This window comes from Gavialis gangeticus, unplaced genomic scaffold, assembly GCF_001723915.1.
Source record: "Gavialis gangeticus isolate Ggan-Ray unplaced genomic scaffold, GavGan_comp1, whole genome shotgun sequence".
Taxonomy (NCBI): domain Eukaryota; kingdom Metazoa; phylum Chordata; order Crocodylia; family Gavialidae; genus Gavialis; species Gavialis gangeticus.
The window spans coordinates 247948965-247963948 of NW_017729032.1; the positions used below are offsets into that span (position 1 = coordinate 247948965).

At 44.2% G+C, this 14984-nt stretch overlaps 1 protein-coding gene across 1 annotated transcript; it reads right to left on the minus strand.

The window, feature by feature from the left end:
• Positions 1 to 414: 414 nt before the first annotated feature.
• Positions 415 to 13714, minus strand: LOC109303508. The gene is made up of 6 exons (XM_019525705.1): positions 13501 to 13714; positions 12386 to 12664; positions 9760 to 10017; positions 5820 to 5957; positions 5082 to 5192; positions 415 to 3315 (listed from the first exon to the last, which is right to left on the minus strand). The coding sequence occupies exons 1-6, from the start codon at positions 13583 to 13585 to the stop codon at positions 3161 to 3163; spliced, it is 1026 nt and encodes a 341-aa protein (XP_019381250.1). The 5' UTR covers positions 13586 to 13714; the 3' UTR covers positions 415 to 3160.
• Positions 13715 to 14984: the final 1270 nt, after the last annotated feature.

Here is a 14984-nt window from a genome sequence, read left to right on the forward strand (position 1 = left end):
GGGGGGGGGGGGGGGAGCTGACCCAAAAAGTTCGAAAACCCCTGGGCTTGGGCATTGTGTCAGCACTGATGGAGAGGGAAGTGTGCCTGACTCATGTGTAAAAAAAAAAACAAAACAAAACCAAACAAACAAATAAATGAGACCATATTATATTTCACTTCTCTGTAGCATCATCTGCACATACTTACAAAGTAATTCTCATGAAGTCTCAGTGTTTAAATCTTTGCATACTTAGATCCATTCATCCTTTCATTTAGAAATGAGGCCAACAGTTCAGCATCTTTTCATTGCATGGTCAGACAGGCCCAAGCTGATATAAGTGTGCACTCCCTTCTTTTCATCTCCAGCAAAGTTCCCCCAAGGAAAAAAATAAAAGGGCATGTGCCAAATAATAGAATGGGAAACTTGCCACAATCAGCTATAAAACAGTATCTTTATTAGGAACAAAACCAGCATCAAAAAAAACCCGCAGCCAAACATCAGCATATATGGAAAAAAAATTACAATGCAAAAGCTGCATGAATCCCCTCTGGCCCTTACCCTGTGACAAGAGCCATCTTTGCCCAAGTCCTGTACCACTGTGTTGAGAAAGCAAAGGGGAATAGTCTTCTATATCCACCTGCAGGGAAGCAAGGCTGGCTGGCATCTTGGCCTTCCACCAGACTCCTTCATTTGAATAAGCACCTCCCAGAGCCTGGGCCAGAACAGCAATGCATGGGGAACAGCAACTCCAGGGCTCACACACACATACACACATTCTCACACAAGTGATGTCAGCAAGGAGTTTCCTGAAGCAAAAGAAGGGAAAGAAGGACCTTGCAGGGATCCTGCATCATAAACTACCCACAGAAGAAAAGCCCTCTTTCCTTTTATTTACTGGATTACAGGAAACATCAGTTTAGCTCCAGCCTATAACCTGCCTCCAAACTCTCAGTAACTGAAGCATCTCAGAAACTTTTCTGTAAAATTTGGAGCACCAACAGACTCGGGGGTAGGCACCATCTCAGGGTTGATGTCACCCTTTTTTCTGTAATTGTCTGCCTACAAGTGCAGCAAACCAGCACTAACCCGAGAATTGCCTGCACTTCCCCGGCACTCCAAATGCCCCTTAGTCCCCCACTGCATGAGAGTGGTAGGGGTTCCCATGAACCCCTAGGTTTCACCATGAAGCACAGGGTATAGCATTGCACACTGGGTGCCACACACTCTGCCTCGTGTCCAATGAATGCAATTGTCTCTGAGAAACATTTAGACAAAAGCACTATCACTGGTGTAGAGCTATGGTGCTCAACTTGACTGTGGAACAGATCCAGCCCACAGAGCCTTGTCATCTCACGCGCAGGATCCAGAAATTTGGCAGCAAGAAGTAGTGGTAGCACTAACTGCTGTGAAATTTCTGGACCCATGGGCTGTATAAGGTGGCCCTGCATGCTAGATCAGGCTGGCCTGTTGGGTTTCTCCATGGCTTGATCCAGATGCACAGGGTCAGACTAGTACACAACCAGATCCAGCATGCAGGACAGCCAGCACACTGGATCGCTCCTGTGGGCTAATCTGGCACCACTCATCTGGTGGGCAGGGCCAGAAGGTTGTGAACCACTGGTGTAGAGCTTTCCCTTAAAAATGGACCTAAAAGACCTTTCAGTTAAATATGCATTTCTCTCTAGCTCCCAGCCTGGAAGGGAGGGACTGTTTTGCTTCTTTTCTGTTTATCTGATGATTGCAGACAAGAGGTGCTAGCATCCAAAAAACACAACTCTCCTCTGTTTCCGTACAACACTGGGATGAATGTAACTGAGCAGTGGTGAAATAGAGGAAACCAGCACCCAAAGCAGTAAGCTGCAATGCTGATTTCTCCATCATGGTTGCCTTACCAGCAGCATCAGTGCTGCACTGCACCATTTGCTTTTTTCTATCACGCTATTCCAAATGCTGCCCTTACATGCAGTTTTTCCAGTGTTCCTCCTTCCTGATCATCAGCACCCATCTTTATTCTTGTTTTGATACCAAGCTCCTCAGGTCTGAAAATGTATCACAGGCCTGACCTGCAACACGGGCTGGTATTCCTCTCCTCAACTTCCATATAAGTTGCAAATGACCCTCATTCCCACCTTGTAGTGCCAGCTGCTACCTTAATCACAGGCCCCTATTCTCTCTCTCAGAACACTTGTTGCTCCATTCCTCAGTCTCTTCTAGGCAAAATAAATGTATGCAATATAGAGCAGCTCTAGGGTGAAACCCACTTAAGGAATTATCTAAACTACCACTGTCAGCACAGATAACACAGAGTAAAAAAAGTCCAAATACACACAGCTGGCCAGTTCACTCAGTCTGCAATAGCCAGGCTGTTACATTTTAGGTATTTATGCTCTTGGCCTTGCACTATTAGACGGTGACACCAACCAGCTTCTCAGAATCACAGACACAAGCTGCAACAGAGCCCTTCTGATAGAGGCAAGCAGTCCAGATTGACCTGCTGTCAATCACTCATCTCAATATTCAATCAATACTCATGGCCACCTGTAGGTCCGGCAGCAATGCAATATGTACATGATGATTAATCATTATCTTCCATTATGTACAACAGTCACAGTTGGTACCATATCTTTCAGCTTCACGTAACTAGTGAAGGTTGGAGGGAAATGGGGTTGGAGGTTAGAAGTTTGGTCCAGATAGGTACCCGAAACAATGGTGCTTATCTGAGCCTTCTCCTAAGCTCTTAGATGTATAAAACATGTTGGAAAAATCTCATGAGAACAGGCTTTCTCAGGAGACTTCTGTCATGCACCTGTTTTGGACTCGAATTAAAAAGTTACATCAATCCTCATTTCAGGCTGGGCACCATCCAAGAATCTTAAAAGGGCAAAAATGTGACAACTGTAGTGGGGAAAAACCTGCCAAGATTGTTTCAGAACTTTACAAAAGGCATCACAGCTCATGTGCAATTCTATAAATAGGCAAAGGCTCAGGGAGCTGGGAAAGTCTTATATATGCCTGGACTTGTTTGCCCCATTGCTAATGACAGCAATATGCTTTAGCCACAAGGACAGTTTAAATGAGGTCATCTCATGGACATGGCCCCTCTAATTCAGGGATTATTTTTCAGACCAATTCTGATGTGGAATGTGACTAAGGAATGCAAAAGGCTGAGTGTGTCTGATCAGGGGTCAATAGGACTGGGGAATGAATCTGACTCCATTTCCTGGTTTTCAATGTCAACGGCAACCTCTGCATCCGGTTCAGACTTTGCCTCTGCCTTGGGCTTGCCTTCCATCGTGAGATCTGACTCAAGGCTTTGGCAGGTCCCTGTGCCTTCTGGAAAAGAAGTGAGAAATAATTTTAAATGCTTTATCCTGTCTTAACACCACCTCTGCTGAAATCATCACCCAAGCCATTGGGAACGTACATGGAGAAACATACACAGAACATTTCGATCAGTTTAAGCCTTAAATGAACAGATACACAAGCCCATTAAACTGGTTTAAAGCCACCTGGAATGGTTCAAAAGCGCAACTAGAAAATCAAGTGCTCTTTGGAACTGGTTCATTGTTATGTATGAAGGCCGAGTTTCATAACGTAGGCGTGGTTGGTCTTTCAGGAAACCCACACTGCATTGCTCCTCAACCTGTTGCTTGGCCAATAAAAGCTCTCTACCAACCAACTGTGTCCTCACTCCCTACTTGACTGAGGCCTCTCTTCATGGCTCCCCCACGTCTAGGAACACAAAAGCATGGTCCAAGTACACCCTCTCTTCACCTCTCCTCTGACGAGTCAGGCAAGAACACGACACACTTTGGTCAACTGTAGGCTATTAAAATGTATTGAACTCTTGTTTAGGAGAGAAGGGAAAGCGCAGAAGTGAAAATGTCTGCAACCACAGGTCACCCATTCCCTGGCACCCTTAAATCTTAGGTAAAAGCATTCCACCTTCCAACTTACCTGCCGCAAGGTATGCTGGGCTGAGTGATCTTTTTGGTGTCAAGAACCACAGCACTTCAATGCCTAACAGGTGACTCTTCTCTATGAAATGCTAGGGCACTGTGCATATGGAAACTTCTAACCAACAACAGTTGTGAACTTGTTCCCAATCAGTGACATTTGGGAAAGGTTTGGTTGTTATTTGTGTCTATGTCCTTTTGTCGTCTCTGGCCTTGGCTATTGCAACTCCATCTCTCTGCATCTCGGCACAGGCAGATGTTAATATTCACTTTCTAACAGGAGTGGAAAATCAGAACTACATCGCCCCCATTCTGCACACAGTTGTACCAACTCCCCTTTCAGCTGAAGATGTTCAAAAGCAGACACCCTCAGGGGAAGGGCAGCAGGGTGGGAAGCCCTGAGCCCACAGCAGACAGCCTGCTTCCTCCCCCTGCCCCACAAAGGGCTCCGGTCCAGCTGTGCCACCCATGCAGGGAGGGAGCATTGATCTCATCTGCATCATTTTGGGGCTGCAAAAAATTTCCAGTGTTTAAATGGGGTTATAGCTGAGGAAAAGGTTGGGAAGCGCTGGTCTAATTCAAGAAAGTAGAACTTGCACTTAAATATCCTTGAGTCCGACAGGATTTAAATATGTGCTCAGAGCTAATCACATTTGAAGTATTGTCCGGAATAAGGATGCTTTCCAGAAGCAGGATCAATATTAGTGTGAGCCTCTCTTATAAAATATACCGGACAAGCAAAGCAGGGAGTTAGGATTGCAGTAAAACCTTAACACTATTTCTAAAGATACGTGTTAAAATGAATATTAAAGGGAACCTTAAAATGAATGAGTCATCCTCGGCTAGCTACAACTCACTCCCAGGTGATGTGCCGTATTTCTGCTGCATTTCCTGGGGGCGTTATGGGCATGAGGCCACAATGCACCGGTGTAGCATAGCACTGGGTGACTAATACACATCCTTCTGCAGCTTGTTGTATTGACAGGGCAGCACAGCTGCTGATCACACAACAACTTATACTGCATCAGACTCCAAGATATCTAGCCAGCTCCTTCCACCATCAATAACACAAGTTAATGCTGTCCTCCACTTTCCTAAATAACTGATATGTCAGACAAGCACAAAAGAAAACACTGTACTTACCAGGATGTAGAGGGCTATCAGCTTTGGCAGCTGGAGCCTCACTGTTTGGGGGGCACTTTGCTGCTTTATTGGCAGTGGCTGAGAGTGGCATTCCCTCTTCCTTTTCTTCCTCTGTAAAAAATCATACAAGATACTTGAATGAAGCAGGTTGTCCATGTCCCACCCTCCTGGGAATGGTCCTTGCAAGGCCTGATCAGTGACACTCACCTTTGTCTTCCTCTCACGTGGCCCTTGCTCCGTTCTCAGAACATGCAACCTTAAGTTTCTGAATGGAATCAAAAGCCTACCAGTGCTTGGAGAGCTGATGTGCTTACAACCTACGGTAGCACGGCTGTATCACAAAGAGCACAGCACAAAATGCTCCGTCCCGACAGTGGACCCAATGGGCCTCTCTACCTCAGGCCCAGACTGAGGAGTACTGCTTAATTAATTTTCTCTGAGTAAAGCTTTGCCACACTGTCAGCATGAGGAGCTCCTGTTATCAAATTTGAGGAGAATTTTTTTTTCCTGAAACCCATCAGCAGGTGATGTTTCCCCTTCAATAAGCAGGTTCCTGCAGAGCTCTGCTTCCTTGGGACAAAGGGAGGAATGACAGGACAGGCCCAGCCACAAGCTCTGTGCAACACCTAGGGGAAGCTGCATTAAGTTCAGCATTTCAGGTAGTAGGGCTTTGTTCACCCTCTTCTGGGACAAAGTCTTCTTGGCCAAGCAGAAGTTAGCAGAGAAATTCCCACTCACCTGAAGGCACGGGGATGAATTTGTAGTTGCTTCTCATGTAGCAGCATGTTATTGCAGAAAAAATAGTGGCCAGGAGAATGGCGGCCCCTCCACTTCCTGCCACAATGTAAAAGAACCACGGGTGCTTCAGTAGGTCTCCTGCATGAAGGAGGCAGCATGTTAGGCAGAGGAACAGTGGGTGAGCAGGTTTGTTCTCCCTGGCTAGAGAAGCCCAGCAACCAGACTGAAGTCAGTGGGGATCACTGAGAAAGCAAGTAGCTTGGGGGGATTAAAGAGAAAGGATGAACTATATGATGCAGCCTTATTTCACAGACGTTTCTCTTTATTGCCCTTCCCGGTCCCACGAGACCAAGAGTGCAGATGGCCAACAGAAGGTCATAGATGGGTTGGCAAATATAAACCAGCACAGCGAGGGGAGAAAGAGAAGGGAGGACTGCCAGCTACACACATTTTGCTGGGAAGCAAATGTACTTTTAAAAAGAGGCCGAGTTGGACAGAAAAAGTAGATGGCTTAATAGGCTTAGACAGAAAGTGAGCCTTTCAAGTATTGCTTCTCTATGAATGCAATCTGCTTAGACTTCAGGCATTCAATAGCAAAAGTTCTTTCTTCCAAATATGATATACTTCAGGGGCCACATTTAACCCTGCCATAAATTCTCTGATGCCAAGGGAATTGCTTCAGAATAATTTTACCCCATTATTTTCCTCAACAATTAGTCCCTTACACACTATTCTTACAGTTTGAATTGTCTGCAAGTCTTTCTCTCCATGTACGTAGCTTATCTAGCCAATTACAGTGGCATGTTATGGTAACTTGTATGGCCAGTTAATAGTCAGTCGATCTATCTGGACTACTGATTCTCAACCAGGGTGCTGTAAGATCCTGTTAAGGGTGTCACACAATATTAGAACTGTTAAACACCTACAAATAATTCACAAAGGAAAACCCAGAGATTTCAAATAGAAATCCATAGTGTCACAAACATCCTGAGCTGCTGCGGTCTTTCTACATTCTTTGCAACACAAGAATTGCTCTATTATTTTTCCAGAACTGAAAAATGAATAAAAACTTAAGAGATGTCATTTTCCCAAGGCATATGTTGAGTCTAACAAGGGGTGCCTTTAGTCTGTACACCTCACTTAAGATTGCAGTGGCTAAACTTGATATAGGATGCCAAATATTTAAATTACAATAATAATTACAGCTGGTCAAAATGTGGAAACATATTTACGTGAAAATGTTGAAATACCATTTTTTCTGAATGAAAGGTCCATAGATACATAGATTTCATAGACACTAGGGCTGGAAGGGACCTCGGAAGATCATCAAGTCCAGCCCCCTGCCCCAGGGGCAGAAAGTCAGCTAGGGTCATAGGATCCCAGCAAGATAAGCATCCAAATGTCTCTTGAAGGCGTTCAAAGTAGATGCTTAAACCACCTCCGGCGGCAGTCTATTCCAGACCTTGGGGGCTGGGACAGTAAAGTTCTTCCTTATGTCCAGCCTGAAATGGTCATGGAGGAGTTTGTGACCGTTCGACCTTGTCATCCCTTGGGGCGCTCTGGTGAACAGATATTCCCCCAGATACTGGTGGTCACCCCGATAAACTTATAGGCAGCCACTAAGTCACCCCTGAGCCTGCGCTTCTCCAGGCTGAAGAGTCCCATAGCCATCAGCCTTTCATCGTAAGGTCTGTTTTCCTGACCTCTGATCATGCGCGTGGCTCTTCTCTGGACTCTCTCAAGCTTCTCCACATCCTTTTTGAATTGTGGAGCCCAAAACTGGACGCAGTACTCCAGCTGCGGCCTCACCAAGGCCAAGTACAAGGGGAGAATGACGTCCCGGGATTTGCCTGAGAAGCATCTATGGATGCAAGCTAGTGTTTAGCTCACTTTACTAGCCGCAGCATCACATTGAAGGCTCATGTTCATCTTGTGGTCAATCGTGACCCTCAAGTCCCTTTCATCCATAGCGCTAGCCAGCATAGCACTGGCGAACCTATAAGCATGTTGCAGGTTTTTCCTCCCAAGGTGGAGAACCTTGCGTTTTTCAGTGTTAAACACCATCAGGTTCTCATCCACCCATTTCCTGAGCCTGTCCAGATCTGCCTGGATCACCCTCCTGTCCTCAGGTCTGGATGCTTTCCCCCAGAGTTTAGTGTTGTTGGCGAACTTGGACAGTCCACTTCTGACACCAATGTCCACATCATTGATGAAGATGTTAAATAGTATAGGCCCTAGGACAGAGCCTTGAGGGACCCCACTGGTCACAGGGCACCACAATGATTGACTTCCGTCAACCACCACCCCCTGGGTCCAACCACAGAGCCAATTCCCCAGCCAGTGGATCATGGTGAGGCCGAGGCCATAGTTAGCCAGTTTTGCTAAGAGATGATCATGGGATACCAGATCAAAAGCTTTTTTTAAAGTCAAGATATATGACATCAATTTCTTCTCCCTTGTCCAGGTGATAGGTCACCTGGTCGTGAAAGGAAATAAGGTTGGTTAAGCAAGACCTACCAGCATGATCTCCTTTTTAAAAGAAACAGAATGTAAAATACATTTTTCAAAATATTTATCAGGAACAAATTTTCCGAAGCTATTTTCAAAAGAGTTTATATACTTAAAATTAAGTTTTCAGCAGGTAAAACATTTGATAACCATTGATTATATTTTTTTTCAACAAACGTGAATGTTTATTGGTAGTTTCAATAAACATTTGGGGGAATACATCTAAAAAGACATGACTTTTTTGAGAACTACACAAAAGTTCTGAAGATTTTTCCTACAAAAATATATAGCAGCTTTAAACTGCCTGTGCATCTTTTTGTTTGTTTAAAGTTTTTCAGCCTACTAAGAGAACTAATTTATCAATCTGGCTTCAGCTCCCATAGCTTTCCCTTCAGATTCCCTGTAGTGATAGTCTGTCATTGCACCTGAGAAGTTTACATTATTTTTGCCAATTTGTTTTATGTTAACATGCATCCAAGGTGAATTTTCTCTGTCATCAGTTTGTCCAGTCTCCCCATGTATTTATCTACAATAGGTAGCCTGAGGGATTTTATATTCATCTATTCACCAGGATTTTGGACAGCTATCATTAAATTCTTCTGTGGGTTTCTGCATAGGAAACAGGAAACATATTTTATTAAGGGATGCAGGTGGCCACACAGAGTGAACCCTAAACATAGCCAATCAGATACTTTATTGACTTATCACAGGGCCTGATCGAGAGCCGGTAGATATCAATGGGTGTGCTTCCAATAACATCAATGAGTTTTCCATCAGGCCTACAATTAACAGCTGCTGATCAATCCATTGGGTGAAACTGGCTCATGCAATATATTCAGAAACTGTGAACAATTCGGCAAACTAATAAAATTACAGTCTGTTCACAGACACAGGCCATAGTGAAAGAAAGCTAAATTCTCTAAAATAACCAGTAGTCGTGGTGAATTTTTTGCACAACATTAACGGTAATAGTTGGCGTGGAGATATGTATAAGAGCTTGGAAGACTTCTTTGCACAACTGATATATATGAGGAGTATAAAGCCAAGGCAAAATGCAGCAGCTGAGTCCAGCAACCCAAGGATTAGGATAGGGGGCACTGTTTCTTTTGCTTACTTGCTGGAGGAATGATTGGTTGAGGGGCAACAAGGTAGAAAGAAACCCACTTTCTTTTTCACTCTGGTATATAGGATCTGTGATCTGGAAGTAAGGGAAGTGGGCATCAGTTTGGGGAATCCTTTGTAGACATGTCTGTGGGAGTGTGGAGCCGCAGAGGGGAAATGAGGGGCACTCATTTTATAAGACAGGAGATGCGGGAATAAAAAGAGGTTAGTGAAGTGGTAAGAGAGCTCGTGAAGATACAGATAATGACAATTCCTTCAACTCCTACCATAACAGGGGTAAAAAATAGAGAAACTGTAGCTCCATACTCACCATTGTCACATTTCAGTTCTATGGGTGAACTCTTCCTGGACTTGTTTCCCTCGAGAATCTGACAGACAACTTTTCCGTTCTTATGCTGTTCCAAAACTAACCTCTTGCCATCATCCTTAATGCAAGGCTCAGGTTGAGGCTGAACTGTATCCCAGATCCACTTACATTCGTCACTGGCACTGCTAGTCCCTTTACAAACTAACTCTGTTGTACCGTTAGGATGGCAGTGGATAGAAATAGTTGGGATTTGGGCTGGATCTAGTCACACAACAGGAGAGAGACCAATAAAAACACAACAGAGAGCAGAGACAAGTTAATTTCACATAGCAGTGAATGGGAACTAAAGGGCGCGTTTCTGTTGACAGAAAACCAACCACCAAGGCACAGCCACATAGTAGAAAGAAAGAAATGGCAGGTAAAAAACAGGTTTACTGTTTTCTGCCCTACCCTGTAAACCATTTTTGGGTTATAGTCTGTTGGTAAGAATTTGTTGAGAACATATGACACTAAGATTTGCACTGTGTTGGTTTGGTGGATCAGAATCCTCTGGAAAGTCCTTTGTTCTATAATGTGCCATCCATTTCACAAAAAGTTTGTATTGCTATACTTTTTTGGTAGAAATAAATAATCACAGAAGCAACAATGAATGTATACACATAAAAAGAATAATTTACTCAGAAAGAATGATTCCCAGGTCTGTTTAATTTTCCTGCATGAATGTATCCTTCAGTTTGGCTCATTACAAACATTTTGGGGTTTTGGGGGTTTTTTTTACATTGGGACTCTCAGCTGCAAAGTATGGGTTGATCTGAAAGGTCACCTACCACATGCCTCTTCTCTCATTACATTCGTGCAGTTCATACTTAAGTCCTTTATGCAAATATTCATGTAAACAAGCTCAAAAATCATCTTTGAATACTGTCTAGTATTCATCTAACATTCATTGTGTCAGTCCTGCCAGGAAACTCTTTCCCCAAAATATTCTGGCAAGCAAATGAGTAAGGGGTAAAAACATTTGAAGTAAATTTGCTGAAGCACAGGGAAAAGCAGGTATTTGCCTAGTTCAGATCTAAACCCCTGATTCTTGAGCCAAGGAACTCTATCCTGCCATCAGTTGCAGTTATGCCTGTTTGCACTGACACTAAGATTCATTTGTCTTTACTGTAATCAGGTCACTTTGACATTTCTATTATAATCCCATAAACTTCATTTTCTCTTGGCAGAAAAAACTCCCTATGACTTGTGTAACTGAAAGCACAAGAAAATGAGACTCTACAGTGAATGTGGTGCAAGGTGATACAAAAGCACTCTTTGGTTTGCCTATAGCACAGATATAAAGTGAATAATCATTGGGCATGTCTACACATGTGTTTGAAAGTGTAGTAGCCTATTTTACCATGCACTAAAGCATCACATCAAAAACCATGCTAATACGCTAATGCACAGTACAAATAGGCTACTGGATGTAAGTGTCACTGAAAAAGTGTACACTTTTGCTACTGGGTAGTAGGGCAGCCTAATGTGCATTTATTTAGTACCTCACATTAGAGGGTGTTTCTACACGTGCTTCTTGGGGGGGCGGGGAGCGTTTTAATTACAGCAGCTCTGAGAGCTGCTCTAATTAAAGTGCCTCAAATGTCACATGTATCAGCATTCCCGCACTGAAAAATGGTGATGGGGGCACTTTAACTAAAGCTTGTTGGCTGCTGATACATAATGCTGGAGTCTGTGGAGCATGGTAATTATCACGCTCCAGCAGACTTGATTAATTGATCCCCTCAAGTGGGCTGGGGTTCTCTCATGCAGTTCATGGACTTGTACCAACTGGGGAATCTCTGCTAATCTAAAGCTGGCAGAAGGGTCTTTGCTGCCACTTGCACTGGCTGCTACTAGTCCAGAGCTAGGCCACCTGGCAAACAAGAAAAGCAGAAATGGTTAGGGCAGGAAGGAGAGTGACGGTGTGAGGGCTCTGTGTTGCCAACTTCTAACTGGCGTGATAACCCTGAGGGACCTGACATCAAAGCATTAAACCACATGCTGGGGGTGAACAGATGAGTCAGGTGGTAGCAATGGGTCCTTTTTCAGACCCCTTTGCCTTCCCCTTCAGAGAAATGGAGCAATGAGGAATAGAGAACCTGACATGGAAAGACCCACCTCATGGGGCAAGAAGGGAGGTCAGTCTCCATGGCCCACTCCCTCTGTAGCCTCCCACATAAGACTGCCAACGAGGGGGATGTTAGTGACAGCAGTGGCAATAGGTTTTTTTGACAACAGCCACCACCAACAGTCATGCTAAGGAAATGGACTCAAATCCCCAACTCCCTGAAAACCGTGTCCCTGCTGCTGTCTCTGAAATCAAACCACAAGGGCATCTTCTTAAGGGCATCTTCTGTACCCTAAGTTGTCTCAGCAGGAAGGGGAGACTGACAAGGCAGATGCAGAGACTCTTTCCTATGAAATATGGCTCCATGCCACAGAGCCAAAGATGAAAAATCTGTGCCAGCAAATTGAGGTGCCCCTAAAGTTACTACGAGCCAAACTGGCCTCTGGGGAAGACAAGGGAGCAGAAACCTCTGGTCAGGCTCAGAGGTTCCAGAACTACTGATCCCAAATGAGGCTCACTTACCGAACACTTCCAGAAAGAACGTTTCATTTCTTTCTCCAAAATCAAATATATACAGCCCCTCATCTTCCTCCATCACATTCACCAGCTCTATTGATCCTTTCCAGATATGCATCTTCCCGCCACATATGTTTGCAGACCAGGTATCATTGGATTCAGTCAGCAAACAGTAACACTTGGGCCCAGTTATTTTTGAGAGATCATTCAAGCCTTGACTTCGCAAAGGAAAGGTGACCGAGCTGCCTCTGACACCGGTGACAGGTATGTTAGTCTCACCGTAGCCTGCAATAACAATAATAAAACAGTCACTGATTCTATTATGTATCCCACCAAGAGAATGCCTCACCAGAGGCAGCTGAAAGTGCTGGAGCCCTTGGAAATCAAAGTGCTAGGTGCACTTGAAACATAGGAACAGAAGAGGAAGAGAAGAGGTTAAATCTGATGCAAAGACGAGCTCTGCAATCCTGCTAAGATCAAGGTGGAAGACACACCTTAAACCAGCACTTTAGAGACAAAATCTGATCAAAGCTTCTTTCTTTACTTCCAAGTTCCTATGACCAACTGCTTCCTCTCCTCATTGTTGGAAGACAGATGCTGTAAGCAGGCAGTCAGATGCTCAAAAAGATAGCTGGCATCTAGTTCAGTAATGCCATGATTTATAGTGCAATTGCTGCCGACAGCCATTTCCTCTCAGCATCTCAAACGCCTTTGCAAACTTGACTCAAGTCTCACGGCATCCTACTGCATTAAGTCAAAATCCCTGTATCCCAATTACAGATGAGTAAAGGCCAGGGCACAGTGGCTAAATGACTGATCCAAGGTCACACAGAGAGTTAGGAACAGAACCCCAGTGTCCCATATTCCTATCTCCGGCTCTAGCAAGTCTGCTGAGTACAATGGTCGCTAACCACTCTTGTTTCAACAGCTCTCACCCCTGCTATATATCAAGGCTCTATATAGTTAGTTACAATCAGTTTATGTCTGACTGCCCCTTTTCACGCATTAGTGACTCCAAATCCTGAGATTTCCCAAAACGCCTAAAAGATACCCCAACAAAACAAAGGTGTCTACTCACCTAAGTGAATCAGTGCCAATTTCATAAAGAAAACTCTACTTACCATCAATAATGGTTATCATCACCAGCATGCACTGCAGGGTCAATGAAGATTTGAAATCCATTTTAAAGAGCTCCTTCCATCCCATGCTGAGACGAGGATCTAACTACACTGTCAAATGAATGTATTGCTCAGGAAATGATGTCAGAAGCAAGGGGGGGAAAAAAAGAACATTCTGACCAGATTGAATAATGTATCAAAATAGACCTGCAAGGTCTTGGGTGGCTGAACTCATGCTGTAGAAACACGAGCCACAATCAGCTTGCAAGGGGAGGTAGCTGGGAGCTGGGTGGGCGACCAGCTGTCTCAGCCAGTTATCTGGGCTTAAGAAGATGCCAATGCTAAGTCCAATCGTGAGCAAAGGAGGAAGATGCCCAACCTCCAAAGCCTTTCCCAGTCTTTATTGGCTCAAAGAGCAGCACAAAAAAGAGTGGGCATCGTCAAAGGAAGTAGAATATACAAATGCAAGCTGTTTTTCAGCACCCAAAAGCGCCACTTAAGCCCATGTACAAACCTCAGTGGAGACTAAAGGTTACAAGAAGTTATGCTGTGTTGGAAAGGAGACCCACCAACGGTCAGTTAACATCTTTTATCATTGTAAAATATTCACAAGCAGATCAGTCTCGTCTCACCCACCTTGGAGAAGGACAGTATGGGATCTAATTCTCCCTTTTTAGGATGCAGCCAGTTGAGTTGCATAGAGATGCTTATTCCATGACTTCAGCGTGCACCTGGAATGCCATATTCTTACAGTATTGAATTACTTCATACAAAGTACATACATCTCATTTGCCAAGGTCAGAGTAATTTTAAGAAAGCTTTGCAGAGTAGAACAGAGTATTTGTGTTTCTGTGTGACATTCAAAAATAGCCATTTAAATGTAGTCAGACCAGATCAGTACAATTCAGCAAGCTGGCCCAAGCTGATTTTGGTCCCTCAGACCTCTTAACAATGTCAAACAGTTCTTGCTATCCAAAATCTGCAAATTTGTTCAAGGCCACAGAAGCCCCATCCTGTCTTTATCATGTGTGCACAGAACAGACTCAAATTGATCTAAGAGGTGACAGAAATAGCCCTTGGTGAGAAGATCAGTGATGTGAGTCTTCAGATAGCCGCAAGGGTGGGGAGAGGGGGAAAAAGGCATTTACAGTAAAATAGTGTGCTTTCATTTCCTGCAGCACAGCTAAAATTAATGGAGGAAAACAGCAGTTTGAGACAACTGCACGCTTGAGGCTAAATACCTTTCTTGGATATGCATTTCAGCCCCATGGTTGTTCTTACTCTTTAAGGCCAGCTCCCTGGCTCCTTACCTGGTTGCATTCTTTTGTGCTATGCCAGAAGCAAAAGAGAGGGAGGGCAGAGGGATGCAGCTCTGTACTGCTTCAGTGAAAAAGGGAATAATGAAAAGACACAAATCTTAGAGAACCACCACCAGTCAAAAAGCTTCATGCACTGGGAAGTGAGGGGAAGAATCATGCAGATTCAGG